The sequence below is a fragment of the Oryx dammah genome, unplaced genomic scaffold, assembly GCF_014754425.2.
Source record: "Oryx dammah isolate SB20612 unplaced genomic scaffold, SCBI_Odam_1.1 HiC_scaffold_18, whole genome shotgun sequence".
In the NCBI taxonomy this organism is placed as follows: domain Eukaryota; kingdom Metazoa; phylum Chordata; class Mammalia; order Artiodactyla; family Bovidae; genus Oryx; species Oryx dammah.
In genome coordinates this window covers 61,651,041-61,666,414 of record NW_024070202.1, presented here as the reverse complement: position 1 = coordinate 61,666,414, position 15,374 = coordinate 61,651,041, and the positions used below count along the sequence as shown (strand labels likewise).

The 15,374-nt window shown below is 40.2% G+C and overlaps 1 protein-coding gene across 5 annotated transcripts in view; it reads left to right on the top strand.

Moving 5' to 3' along the window:
* Positions 1-3,244: 3,244 nt before the first annotated feature.
* Positions 3,245-15,374, top strand: part of SEPTIN7 (septin 7) — a 104,356-nt gene continuing 92,226 nt past the window's right edge. For 2 of the 5 annotated variants that reach the window (XM_040260194.1, XM_040260192.1), the window contains exons 1-2: positions 3,245-5,625; positions 11,511-11,515. In XM_040260194.1, coding sequence (XP_040116128.1) covers positions 5,565-5,625; positions 11,511-11,515 — 66 coding nt within the window. In that variant the 5' untranslated portion in view covers positions 3,245-5,564. Of the gene's footprint in view, positions 5,626-7,117; positions 7,120-11,510; positions 11,516-15,374 lie in introns of all 5 variants that reach the window. The other 3 variants (XM_040260195.1, XM_040260193.1, XM_040260196.1) reach the window with 2 other exon arrangements.

Genomic DNA, 15,374 nt, shown 5'->3' with positions numbered 1-15,374 from the left:
AGAGAGTGAAAAAGCTGTCTTAAAACTCAACATTCAAAAAATGAAAATCATGGCATCTGGTTCCATCACTTCATGGCAAATAGATGGGGAAAAAATGGAAACAGTGACAGACTTTATGTTCTTGGGCTCCAAAGTCACTTCAGAAAATGACTGCAGTCATGAAATTAAAAGACTCTTGCTTGTTGGAAGAAAAGCCATGACCAACCTAGAAAGCATATTAAAAACCAGAGAGATCACTGCTGACAAAAGTCCATATAGTCAAAGCTATGGTTTTTCCACTAGACATATATGGATGTGAGAGTTGGACCTTAAATAAGACTGAGGACTGAAAAATTGATGCTTTCAAACCGTAGTTCCGGAGAAGACACTTGAGTGTCCCTTGGACAGTAAGAAGATCAAACCAGTCAATCCTAAAGAAAATCAACCATGAATATTCATTGGGAGGACTGTTGCTGAAGCTCCAATACTTTGGCCACCTAATGCAAAGAGACAGCTCATTGGAAAAGACCCTGATGCTGGGAAAGATTGAGGGCAGGAGGAGAAGAGGGTGACAGAGGATGAGATAGTTGGATGGCATCATCAGTTCAATGGACATAAGTTTAAGCAAGTTCTGGGAGATAGTGAAGACCAGGGAAGTCTGCCATGCTACAGTCCATAGGTCACAAAGATCAGACACAACTTTAGAGACTGCTGCTGCTGCTGCTAAGTCGCTGCAGTCGTGTCTGACTCTCTGAGACCCCATAGACGGCAGCCCACCAGGCTTTGCCATCCCTGGGATTTTCTAGGCAAGAGTACTGGAGTGGGGTGCCATTGCTTTCTCCATTAGAGAGTGAACAACAAAAATGGGGATAAGAGGGTACCTTGTCCAATCTTGGTACATCAAGGAAGGCTTTTAGAAACAATGATGACACTTAAAGGAGAAAGCTTGGTAAGCAATCCAAGTATAAAAGGGAGAGTAAAGTAGCCCAAAGATAGTGAGAAGCAAGACTTGCTAGAGTTTAGAGAAAGGCATGGTAGTTTAGCCATTAATAAGAAAATGTATCACATAAGTTTCCTGAAGGATAATTTGAAGATTTCAAACAGGGGACTGACATAGTTAAAGTTTAGAAAGGTCACTCTGGGTACAATATGAAGAATAAATTGGAGTAGAACAGGGTAACAGGCAGATAAGACTATTGCAGGAGGTATTAATAATATTGGTCAAGCTGGAATAATAGTCCTGGTGGTATGTGTGTGTGTCGGTATGCTCAGTTGTGTTCAAACTGTGTAGGTATGTTGCTGTCACTCTTTTGACACCATGGACAATAGCCTGCCAGGCTCCTCTGTCCATGGAATTTTCCAAGCAAGAATACTGGAGCAGGTTGCCATTTCCTACACGAGGAGGTCTTCCCAACCCAAGGATTGAACCTGCATCTCTTACATCTCCTGCACTGGCAGGCAGGTTCTTTACCACTATGCCAGTAGTAGTGGAGATGGAGAGAAATAGAGAAATTAGAGATATACAAGAAAGGAAAACTGCCAGGACTTTGTGATGGCTGTAGGAGGTGAGGAGAGGGAGAGGTTGAATATAATACCCACATTTCTAGCTTAGGCAGTTAGTTTGATGATGATATCACTTAGAGACTGGGAGCATAAAAAAACATATAATGAAAATGAAGGGTTTAATTTCAGATATATTGTTTTGAGATATCTTGGAACATCATGACATATATTTTGAGCACAGTCAAGTGTGCAGAATTGTAGTAAGGAGAGAGAACTGGTCTAGAAATATATTCTTAGGAGTTATCAGCATATACATGGTCACTGAGCCATGGAAGTGAATGAGCTCACCCAAGGAGAGTATAAAAAGTGAGATAGGAATAAACTGACTAGGATATAACTCTGAGGTGTATGGACACGTAAGTGACAGGCAGAAGGTGAAGATCCTAGAAGATAAAATAGAGAAGCCAGAGATCTAGGATGAAAGCTAGGAATGTGTGGTTTCACAAATCAAGAGACATAAATACAGCAGGCCATAGGCAATAGTGTCAAATGTTCAAGTAAAAATTCATTATAAAGGGTCCACTTGGTTGAATGAAAAGGTTGTTCATGACCTTGTTGAGAATTTCAGTGGAGTCATAAGGACAGAACCCAGAAATTTATTGAATAAATAAATAATCCATTGAGTGAAGTTCCTGGGAAGGTAGGAAGAGACAATCCAAAGAATAAGCTAAAGAGATGGAATACAAGGAATATGTAGAAATATGTATCTCAGATGGGGAGGGGGCACCTGATCCATTGTGATATCTGAAAGGTGGATGCAGACACATGTAGTCTTATGAATGTGGGGGCAAGAGGTTCTTGGAGTTCCTCTCTGATGGGTTCTATTTTTTGCTGAGAGTAAATGAGGGAGATGATTTGAAAACAATGGAGCAAATCTGAAGTGGCTATTGTGGAAAAGATTGCTAATTAGGGAAACAAGCATTGCTTGGCAAAGCTGAGACTGGACATTGTAAATATGCAGTGAAAACAATTTACATAGTCTATCCAAATTTCAGGTGAGTTTTTGGTTTTTATTTTTTTTTTTTACGTTGGCAAACCTATAGTTTTGCTTTTTTTCTTTTTTTGGTTATACTGGGTCTTCATTGCTGCTCACAGGCTTTCTCTAGTTGTGGTAAGCAGAGGTTACTCTTTGTTGGAGTTCATGGCATCTCACTGGTGTGGCTTCTCTTGCTGCAAGCACAGGCTCCAGGTGCAGGGGCTTCAGTGGTTGCATCGTGTGGGCTCAGCAGTTGTGGCGCATGGGCTTTAGTTGCTCTGAAGCATGAGAAATCTTCCTGGACCAGGGAACGAACCTTTGTCCCCTGCATTGGCAGGTGGATTCTTATCCTCTTTATCACAGGGAAGTTCCAGTTCTTTGTTTTTAAAAAACTATTTCTGAGTCAGAAGGTTAAGGTCTAGACTAAATTTTCTTTACAAATATAATACTGCAGACAGTGCAGTAGAGATCATGAAACTAATACTATAATTTTCTATCTCTCCATTCCCTCCTTCCCCATATAATTTCTAATACACAGGTGCATGTACACAAACATACACATTATATTATCATTTACTATTAGAACTCCTCAGAGAGAAAGTTCCAAAAGATGTCATCTCTCACTGCCTATAATCTTCCCTTTAATTTTCAGTGGAAAGTGGTAAGGAAATTATTGTGTGTGGTGGAATTTGTAGGAGAGTATGAACAAACCCAGGCAAATAACTTATTAATATTATTTATATTAGTAATATATCCATTTTCAGAGAGCAAAATAACAAAATTCACCTCTTTCACATCTATTAAGAGATCCGCTCGATAGAGATGGGAGACTTTCTTCTTTATAAACTATTAGATTTTATTAAACAATAACAGTATTCAGCATAATTTTATATTTTAAAATAATCCATTTGTAGGTAATTTATTAAGCATATACTGTACTATGGACTGAGCACATCTAACTCTCACAAAAACTCAATTAGACAAGGATTATTCCCATTTATAGGTGAGGAAATTGGATCACAGAAAATTTAAGCAACTTGCCCTCTCAGGCATTTGGCTAGTAAATGGTAGAGATGGGATGTGAACCCAAGCAGTTTGACTCCATAAGTCACACATTTAAATTATCTGCTGCACTGCCTTCTCCACAGAAGAAATTTAACAAAGTTTTCTAATAAAGCACTCCTGTGAAGTTTCAGAAATTCAACACTATTGGTTGACCAGGCAAGTTGTACACACTTTATATATATAAGCAATTTAGTATAAATGGATACTTAAGAAACAGTATCAAGATACAAAATGAGCTGTTTTCTTAGATAAAATTTTTATTAAATTACTTGGAAACATTTCAACGATAGAAAAGAGTACAGAAAATAATTACAATTTAACATCCATGTATCCTTCGCCCACCTTAAGGTTTTGCCACATTTTCTGCAAATTATTTTTGGCAGAAAAAACATCCTATGAAGTGAAACATATCACGTTCTCTTCTCCTCCTCTCTGGAACTAATCGCTATTCTGAATTTATAATTTATAAATTATCTATAATTTCCTTATATGATCTTCACAGTTTCTTAAATTTTTATTTATGATACACCGTATACATCTTTCTGTAAGTTATTTTCCTCAATATTATATTAATGAACTCTAAATTAATACTAGTAGCTTTCGTTTATTAATTTCCATTTTTTAGCATTCTGTGTATTTCAGTTTGTCCAATAATGTCACTTGTTCATCCATTCTCCTGTAAGTTAATATTTAAATTGTTGCACTAATATAATGCTATGAACATTTTTGTTAGCTCATGATAATTACATATGCATACAATTCCATAACATGAAGTTTAACAGGAAACAAAATACGTGTGCATGAACTATACAATGAAGACAGCGATTAATTTTTATGAAAGGTACAAAAAAATCACGTGTTGTTCTGAGCAAAAGGAGGCTACTTTCACTAGAAAATAGCTGGGGAAGGCGCCAACGACTGAGCAACATTCACTGCTAATTAACAGTAGGAGACCACACACTTTAACCCTTATTTTTTAACTGATACCCAATAGTTTCACGTGTGTCCATTCATTTCCTCAACTATGGTGTGAGCACCACGAGGACAAAACCGGGCCCCAACAGGCTGAGCCAATACGAGTGTGATCGTGAAGAGTCCACAGTGGAAGCTGCAGCAGTGGACCTCTTCGCTGTGCCAGGCCACTGGAAAGTGACAGCGCGAGGGCAATGTCGAGGTAACCGGGGCCTAACTTCACTTTTCATTCCGAACGTGAAGGAAACTGAGGAACCGGGGACGGATGGGGGTATAGACACCCGCCTCGAAGTATCTCTCCACTGGCATTCACATTACTGCCAGGTCAGTAAACCTGGAGCCAAGGCATACAGGCGACCCCTACCCAAAGCGTTGCCTCCCAGTCTGGCCTCTTTTAGTGGCACCTCTTTGCCTTACACGCCAATTTCGTAAGTAAGCGCAGAGACCAACCCAGAGGCTCCTCCAGCTCCGAAACCTGACGTGAAAACGCGCGGGGCTGCACAAACGGCAGCCATCTTTGATTCGGGCGAAACCACACCCTCGCATCCCACGGGCCACTCCCTCTCAGCGTCCCCAGGCTTTTCACCCACAAACGTAAGGCGTTAACCTTAGCGGCGGTGTTGAAGAAACACGCACAGAAGCCTGACTATCCATGACCCCGGAGGTGCCAGATCCCGCCAATGTTAACATGGCGGCTAAACCCGAGCAGCGAAAGAGCGCTGACGCCAATGAAGTCATGCTCGAAAAACGAGCAAGTCGGCGGGGCAGCGATGAAGTAATCTCGCGAGATCGAAGCCAGCCTCCGCTCGGCCCGGAAGCCTCGTCTGAGGGGGCGGAGGGGCGGAGGAGGGAGCGGGAGTCCGGCGAGAACCAGTGGCGGAGTCCGCCCGCTGTTGCCTGCGTAAGCGGAGCAGCGACTCCGGGCGGCTACGCCGCGGAATCGGCGTAGGCGGCTTTGGAGAATCGGCGGGCTGCGCTGCGCCCGGGCTGGTCGCGGAGGGGGGAGGGGATGTCGGTCAGTGCGAGATCCGCTGCTGCTGAGGAGAGGAGCGTCAACAGCAGCACCATGGGTGAGTCTCAGCTTTGGGCCGTCGCGACTCGGGTCGGCGGCTCGGGACGCTGGGGGGCTCTGCGGCCCCCCGATCGGGTGGTGGTGGGGGGAAACGCCCTGAGGCGAGGCGCGGCGCTGGGGCGAAAGCAGGTGAGGTGGGGGGCGACGGCGGGCCCGGGGCGCGGCAGTGGCGGCGGACCCGGGGGGAGGGGAGACGGCGGCAGTGACAGTTTGAATTGAATGTGTGGAGAAGCGAGGCGGCGGCATTTCCTGTGCCGCGGCGGGCGGGCCCGGGGAGTGGAGAGACGTGAGCCGCGGCCTCCGCCGCCGGACCCCGAGCAGGGTCTCCTTTGCCGGGCCTTCGGCTCCGCGGCCCTGCTTCTTCGCGTCGGCGGCCGCAACTCCCGCGGCGGAGCTCCCCTCGTGGGGGAGTGGGCCTGGCGAGGAGGGTGGGAATGTGTGTGCGCGTCCGGGTGAGGGTGCTGTGTGGGCCGGCCCCGGGAGGGCGGCGGCGGGGAGGGAGGAAGAGGGATGCACCAGGCTGTAGCTGCGGTGCAGGCGGCGGCGGCGGCTGCAGCGGCTCCAGCGACCGTGTCGCCTCCTTGCTTCCCCTCCCCGGCTCTGGGGCTTCCTTTCCCCAGGCGCGGCCCCGGAGGCCGGTGGATGGCGGGCAAAGCTTGAATAAGGAGGATGAGGAGCCTGGTTTGGGCTTAATTTTTAAGAAAAGGGGAAAAGAGAATGTTTAGTAAGGGCGCCCTCCGGAGGAGCCGAAAGGCTGGGAAGGGTCTTTGGAAAAGGGAGGGAGTTGGAGATACGGACTGGCGATGTTTAAGGAAATTAAGTTTTGAAAATATTTAAGTATTTTCATTTATTCCCTTAAGAAGCCCTTTTATTTCTTTTTCTCCTCCGCGTATTGGAAAAAGAACGAGGCCATTTCATTCACATTTTCCACTCCCGACTTCCATTTCATACTGTGCATATAGTAGGAAATAGCAACTGAAATTTTTCTAACACATTTCCATTTGCTGAGTTACATTTTGAGAGTACACTGTTTCATATCTGGGTTGTGAGGTCCAGGTGTTTGTTTAGATACTGAATTAGTTTATTCTTGCGACTTTATTGTTCTAGTTCAACTGTGGTTTCTCTTGGTGTTGTTACTTTGATGAAATGGAAGGATATTTTTCTGAGTACCCTTGGTAATCGAAATCAACAGGTAATCTAGATTCTAAAGCATTTTATGTATTTATTAAGGTGATGAGTAAAGTCAATTCCCTACCCTTTATAAAAACTTGTTTATAAGCAAGTTTAGAAGGGAAGTTTTTTGGCATTAGGTGCACAGGTAGAGATGAAGTTTATGAAATCCTGATCACTTAAGGATACTGCCTTAGCAGTGTATAAACAATTACGAATCTAGTTAATGCTTCTTTTATCTCTTATTCCTCCAAATAGCAGGGGAAGGAGCGGGGAGGAGGGGGCAACGGGGGCAGGAAACAATCTTTCATCCCACCCAGCTGTTCAGTGGGTGGGGCTAGAGGAGATTGGATTGAGTGGAACTATGAAATAAATGTGGAAGCTCCGTAGATGGTTGTATGGTAGTATTGTGTCCTTCTGTGTTTGGACAGCATGACGGAGCCAGGACTTCTCAATACAGTTATTAAAAATATCACGTGCTCTTAGGCTCACAGAATTGAAGCTCATAACTGAAAATTTTATTTTGTGTTTATGGCAAGTAGATTTTAATTTGCAGAAACTATTACAATTGTGTAAAGTAAAAGTGTCTGGTTTCTAATTTTGATTTCGAGATACTCGATACATAACTACAGAAAAGGTAATTTATGTATCAGATACATATCAGTTACCGATAGCTTGTTTCAAAACTTTGTTATATAATTGATTCTTTGGATTTGCATATTTTCCCAAAGAAATAATCTTAAATAACTATGTCAGGACTTTTGAGCTGTTCTGAGACAAGATAGGACCCCTGAAAGACCCTAGAGCAGTTGTAGAGGGTTAAAAGTGACAATTCACATGGTAAAGAATCCACCTGAGATAGGGAAGAGGAGGGTTCGATCCCAGGGTCAGGAATATCCCCAGGAGAAGGAAATGGCAATCCACTCCAGTATTCTTGCCTGGGAAATTCCATGGAAAGAGGAGCCTGGCAGGCTACAGTCCATGGGGTTGCAAAAGAGTTGGACATGGATTAGTGACTAAACAGCAACAAAAAATGATAAGGAGGAAGAGTTAGATTTCCAAGATCTCAATAATAGGGAGTCGTCAGATGAGTAGACCACTTGGTGTGAAGATAGTGGGTTGAGTAAGTTGGTTTCAGACTTGTTATAAATTGATGGTATATGTATTCATTATAGACTCTATTCTTGTATTTGCCAGTAGAGTGTTATTATCTAATTATCAGCTGAGAGCATGTTTCACATTTTAAGCTAATAAACTATTAGCTTAAACTATTAGCTTCAGTTGTTGATTAGAAGTAGAAACTTAATTTAACATTTATACATTTTACTAAATTTTGAGACAAAACTTTTATTTTTCTGTACAGAGTTTGGACTCTAAATGACAAGATCTATTGCACAATGAAACTGATGTAGGAAAAAAATGTGTTTTTGAGGAGTAGAATTTTAAGGTAGTGTGATTATAGGTTAGGCTTGCCAGATGAGAGCACACTGTTAAATGTAGACCTACATTTGGTCTCCACAGCAGTGTTTTGCAGACTGTGAGTTGAGACAAGTGGATGTTCAAATCAGTTTCGTGGATTTCTACCAATACTTTACAAAGTAGTAAAGAAATAAAAAATAGCAGTACATTGTAAAAATTTGGAGTGGTAAATTTTGTTGTGTAAGTATTGTATATTGTGTTGAGATATAACTTTTTTTTTTAATTGAGAACTGTGATCAAAAAAGTTTGTAAAAATACTTAGGGAGATGTGCAGTATGGATTGGTGAAGTTGAAGATCTTTAAACTTTATGATAGAGGTCTTAGTGTGAGGGTGTAAGACTAAATGAAATTAAGTCTTACTTTTGATTCATTTATTGTGTACTTTATGTAGCTGGTGTGGTTAGAAAGATCTGAGATCTACTTTTCCTTGAGAGGAGGTCATCTCCCACAGTTATATAGAAAGCAGGGTGGGTCACAAAAGAAGATAGTAGTATATCATTAAATGTCTCTGCTCTTGACTTTGAGGAGAAAAAAATGTTTTTGGTCTTGTCCTTTTGCATTATGGAAGATGTGGAGAGCCAGATTTTGAGCATGAGCTTGGGTAAAAGGGACCAAAATGGCAGCTTGGTTAGCATTCAGCGTTGAAGGCCTTAGGTGAGACACACAAAAGATCCTTGTAATTCATACTTGGTGCAGTGTATCTCTACAGAGACAGGGATTACAGATAGGGATTTGAGTTCAAAGTATTAATAATAACAGAAATATAGTATAAGGACTAAGAAAAAAGACTTTGGTGTCAGACAGACATGCAGTCAAATCCTGGCTTTGCCACTTACTAGATGTATCAGTCAATGATAGGTTTAGGTTACTACTGCTCAAACAGATGAATGGTGTTTTTTTATTTTATTTTTTTAAATTTCCAATTCACTATTGACTGACACAATTGTAAAGTACAAGTTATTGCAAGTTATTTTTACTAATGCAGATGAAATTTTAAAAGGCAAAACTACAAGCCCCAATTTTTAAAGATCCAGTAGACATAAAGTTATTCTGGTATAAAAATTTTCATTTCTGTGTTCTACATTTGTACTTCTCTGGTGTAAACCATTGAACAATCAGCCTGGTTCCTCTATAGACTATACTTCGAATAGTTCTGGGTTAAATCATGGTGCAGTAACAAATAGACCTAAAAATCTTAGTGACAGTAGTTTAAAGATGAGGTCATGCCTGTCCTGAAGTTTGTGTATTTTATTTTAAGCAATGTTTTTTAATTTCAGAAGTACTTTGCAGATTGAGGAGAGTACATAAGTATCCCCTGAGGTTGGGAGTAAGCCTAATCTTGCTTACATTATTCTGAAGTGTATTTTAGGTATTTATGTGACATTTATTTTAGATATTCCTGTGACATTTGCCATTTTATCTGTGTTTGTTTGACTTTTATACAAATGAAACTCGCTCAGACGTGTCCAACTCTTTTGTGACTCCATGGACAGTTTTACGCCAGGCTCCTCTGTCCATGGGATTCTCCATGCAGGAATACTGGAGTGGGTTGCCATTTTCCTTCTCCAGGGGATCTTCCAAACCCAGAGACTGAACCTGAGTCTCCTGCATTGCAAGCAGACTCGTTACCATCTGAGCCACCAGGGAAGACCCATATACAATAAAAAGACAATCCCCCCCTCCTTCTTCCTCACCAGTGTGGGATTAAAAATTGACTTTCCTGAAGATTTGTTAATTCTATTGTTTTGTTTACCTCTGGGGCCACAACTAAGTACTTTTGATAGCTTCATTTGAGATGGGGCTCAGATCATGTTTCTCAGGCTGGACAAGAGTGCAGTTTGGCGTTTTTAATTTGGAAGGAGTGGACTGTCTTGTGCATTGTACAATGTTGACCAGCATCCCTGGCCTCTACTAACTAGATACCAGTAGCAGTTCATCCTCTCCAGTGATGACAATGAAAAAAAATGTCTCCAGACATTGCCAAATGTCACCTGGGAGAGCCAATTTGAGAACCACCATACTAGGTGATGAAGAACCCTTGAAAGATTATAGCAGATGGAGAAGAAAAAAAGTCTTTGTTAAACATCTGGCTCATAATTCTTCCTCCTAGAACTCCTGCCACTTGGTATTTCTCAAACTTAGAAATCAGAATCACCTACATAGCTAGTGCTCATTTCACATGTTAGCAAGGTAATTCTCAAAATCCTTCAAGCTAGTATTCAGCAGTACCTGAATGGAGAAATTCCAGATGTACAAGCTGGGCTTAGAAAAGCCCAAGGAACCAGAGATCAAATTGCCAGCGTTCATTGGGTCTTAGAAAAGCAAGGGAATTCTAGAAAAACATCTGCTTTTGCTTCATTGATTATGCTGAATTCTTTGTGTGGATACTGGAAAATTCTTAAGAGATGGGAATAGCAGACCACCTTACCTGTCTCCCAAGAAACCTATTTGCAGGTTAATAAGCAACAGTTAAAACCAGTTATAGAATGACAGATGAGTTCAAAATTGGAAAATGGGTATGTCAAGTCTGTATGTTGTCACCCTGCTTATTTAACTTGCATGCAGAGTACATCGTGCAAAATGCCTGGCTGGAATCAAGATTGCCAGGAGAAATATCAACAACCTCAGATATGCAGATGATACCCCTCTAATGAGAGAAAGTGAAGAGGAACAAAAGAGCCTCATGATGAAAGTGAAAAAGGCTTAAAATTCATAATTCAAAAAACTAAGATCATGGCATCTGGTCCCATCACTTCATGGCAAATAAATAGATGGGAAAGTGGAAACAGTGACAGACTTTATTTTCTTGGGCTCCAAAATCATTGTGGGTGGTGACTGCAGCCATGAAATTTAAAGACTCTTGCTCCTTGGAAGAAAAACTACGACAAACCTAGACAGCATATTAAAAAGCAGAGATATCACTTTATTGACAAGGGTCCATATAGTCGAAGTTGTGGTTTTTCTAGTAGTCCTGTGTGGATGTAAGAGTTGGACCATAAGGAAGTCTGTGCACCGAAGAATTGTTGCTTCCAAATTGTGATGCTGGAGAAAACTCTTGCGAGTCCCTTGGATAGAGAGGAGTAGGTATCATTTCTTGAATAGGTAATTTAAAACATGAAATTGAGAGGCCTGTGGGACCGCTAAGTGAGCATAGTAGAGACTGAGGTTAATAATTTCTTAAATAGTACTAAAATGTCTAGTTATTAAAAATTTTTACTGGTACTTTCAAAGCAGTAGCTGTTTCAAACTGCTAGTATTTCTTTATATGAGTGACATTTTTTTATTCTTATATGTTTAAATTGTTCATTCAGATTATAATCAGAGTTCTTCCTTTTTTGAGGAAGATTTTGGTATATATTGTCAATCAGTTTTCGAAAATACTAGAAGTATTTTGAGTGAGGTAATTATTTGTGCAAGAGGAGGCAAAATCTTCATAGCAATCTTAGTGCTTTCTGGTTATTCTATTATAATGACTAGGGTACTACGTCATTTGTTACATGTTTTTGGGTCTATACAATGAAAATTTTTTTCAGCAACTAGTCTTACCTTAAAGCATCAACATTTTAAACCATTTTTAATTTTAAAAAGTTTAATAGGTATATTTAGTTCTTTGATGATTAAATACATTAACCAAGAGGGGAAAAAAGCCACTAAATTATTAATATTTCAGTCACTGAAGTTTGATTTGAGGCTGGTCCGAGTGCAGTGGTGCTTACAATTAATTGACAGATTTCTTTGTTCCTTCTCCACTCCCACTGCTTCACTTGACTAGCCTTAAAAAAAAAAAAAAAAGTTTGATTTGTTTTCTTAATTACATACTTTTTTTCATGGTTGTAATTAGTGGTATATTAGTGGTTAGTGGTTCTCAACCCTGGTGTATTAATCTATATATAGGTTATTTTAAGTATGTATATGGTGTTTCTAATATTGATATTCTAATTGTCTAGCCATTTTATTATTTCAAGATGTTCAGTTTCATTATTTTAGAACTATAAATAGTATGAAAAGAGTTATCGTTAAGCCTCCTCTGCCTTCCCCAATTATTTTCCTAGGGCATTTGTTAGTTTAGTATCTTAAACTTGTTTTTAATTTATATTTTTCATATTATTGGAGAAAGACATTTGTTATGTATAATCCAGTTAGCTTCTCTACTTTCATAAGAATATACTGAACTTGTTAAAATCACTGTCAGGAATATTTGGTTTTGTGCTATGACTTATATGTGGAACTATTAAATAATGCAACATGAGAGTCATTTTGTTTTTAAATTATACATAGTTTTTCACATTTTTGTGCTCTCAGGAATGTACCTAACTTCTCCTGTCCTTGAAGTTTGTAGCTGTTCAGCTTGCTGTTAATAATCTTTGTATTTTAGCTGCTCAGTCATCATTTCCTGGTTCATTTCTTTATTGAAGTTCTGCTCTCTGTTAAGTATTGGGTTAGATTTCCTTTTTAATTCCCAGCTACATTCTGTTTTTGTTTGTTTTTTTAATTAAAAAAAAAAAAAAAAAACATGGCAGCCCAGATATGGTGACTTAACAGGTCAGGCATGACAGCAAGATGGAAGCAGTGTCAGGTTTGGAAACACAATGCGATAGTTCCCTAGAGGCAGCTCTGAACTTACAGCTTGTATTTCATTTCTGCCTTCGCTAGTGCTTTTGTTGCAGGAAAGGGAACCCCTTCCAGGCCCCAAGAGTGGGCTCTTGTCTAACACTCGGAAATGAATGGTCTGAGGACACACGTGCTGACAAAGCAAGAGACTTTACTGGAAAAGGGCGCCCAGGTGGAGAGCAGTAGGGTAAGGAACCCCAGGAGAACTGCTCTGCTTCCTGGCTGTCAGTCTCAGGTTTTATGGTGATGGAATTAGTTTCCAGATTGTCTTTGGCCAGTCATTCTGACTGAAGGGTCCTTCCTGGTGGCCCTCCCATTGCTCAGCCAAGATGGATGCCAGCGAGAAGTATTCTGGGAAGTTAATTCCCAGCTATATTTTGTACAATATATTCTGACAGCTGAGTGAAAAGGGAAGACATTTAAGTAGAAATGATTTTTGTTTTATGGATGTATCAAATAATGTGCAAATAGAAAACAACTAAGGAAACCAAAATACATACTCAAAGTATAATTTGCAAAACCAAATTTGCTCTGAGTACAACTTGTAGTCTGTTTTCTGATTGCTGAGAAGGGCAAATTGAGTAAACATGAGAACTTGGCATGAAAGAATGAAATTGTTGCCATTTCCTTTTCTAGGGGATCTTCCCTACCCAGGGGTCAAACCTGGGTCTCCTGCACTGCAGGCAGATTCTTTATTAACTGAGCCACCAGGGAAGCCCCAATCTTAGAACTGTAGTCAATCCTGTCATGTTTTGTATTAGAATATAAAAGTTGATCTAATACAGAAAAGTAAGAGTTACTTAACCAGTTGCTTAATTCAGGTATGAGCCTAAAAAATAACTAGAATGACTTATCTGGTAAGTTATTGTTTTTTAGTCTTTAAGTTGTGTCCAACTCTGCAACCTCATGGACTGTGCAGCACACCAGGCTCCTCTGTTCTCTCTCTCTCAGAGTTTGCTCAAATTCATGTCCATTGAGTTGGTGGTGCTGTCTAACTATCTCATCTTCTGCTGCCCCTTTCTCCTTTTGCCTTCAATCTTTCCCAGTATCAGGGTCTTTTCCAAAGAGTTGACTATTCGCATCAACTGGCCAAAGTATTGGAGCTTCAGCTTCAGCAACAGTCCTTCCAATAGGAACCACTCAGCGATTGATTTCCTTTAGGACTGACTGGTTTGATCTTGCAATCCAGGGAACTCTCAAGAGTCTTCTCCAGCACCACAGTTCAAAAGCATCAGTTCTTTGGTGCTCAGCCTTCTTATTGTCCAACTCTCACATCCATGCATGTCTACTGGAAAAATCATAGCTTTGACTATGTGGACCTTTGTCGGCAAAGTGATGTCTCTGCTTTTTAATACGCTGTCTAGGTTTGTCATAGCATTCTTTCCAAGGAGCAAGGATCTTAATTTCATGGCTGCATTCACCATCCGCAGTGATTTCGGAGCCCACAAAATCAAATCTGTCCCTGCTTCCACTTTTTCCTCTTATATTTGCCATGGAGTGATAGGACCATATACCATGATCTTAGGTTTTTTTTTTTAAATTTATCTATTTTTAATTGAATGATAATCGCTTTACAGAATTTTGTTGTTTTCTATCAAACATCAACATGAATCAGCCAGATCTTAGTTTTTTTTAATATTGAATTTCACAGCAGCATTTTCATTCTCCTCTTTAACCCTCATCAAGAGACTCTTTAGTTCTTTTTCACTTTCTGCCACTAGAGTGATGTCATCTGTGTACCTGAGGTTGTTGATATTTCTCCCAGCAATTTGGCAAGTAGACCCACCAAAAATACTTGTTTGTGTTTGATCATGGTGCTGTGCTGTTAAAAAGATAATTACACAGATGTTGTTCCTTTTTTTACATTTCTGAAAGTTTGAAATAATCGTAGACTTGCTGAAAAGTTGCAGCCTCTATCCTTTTGAAACTTAAGTATTTGGTGAACATGGAGGAAGTGCAAAGATAATACCAAAAACATGCATGTACAATGTTGTGAGATAAATATGCCGTCAACATTAGTACTGGCTAGGAACAAGTGAAAAGGGAAAAGTTTTATGCTTGATGGAGACACCTTTTACTTGAAATTATGTTGAAGGGTTTTGGGTAGGGCTAGGAGATTCCAGTGCTTATTAATAAAAGACTGTTCTCATTTCATTTAATGAATCTATAATACAGATTATTGTACTAAAATATTACTTTCATAAAATAATCGACCTATTGTAGAACTTTAAATATCTATTTATAATATAGCCTTCTAAGGTCCTTGTTTAAAAAAAAAAAAAAAACTTATTTCCTAGGCCCTACCAGAACATTCTAATTCCCTACTTCTAGGCTTAGGACCTAGGTATTTGTTTTTATCAAGCTTCCCAGATGTTTCTGATTATAGCCAGGTTTGGAAATCATTTAACTGCAAGATAACAGTCCAGAGGCCTTGATAATAGCTGTTGTCTATTGCACAACCACTGTAACAACTGTCGTTTATTGTGC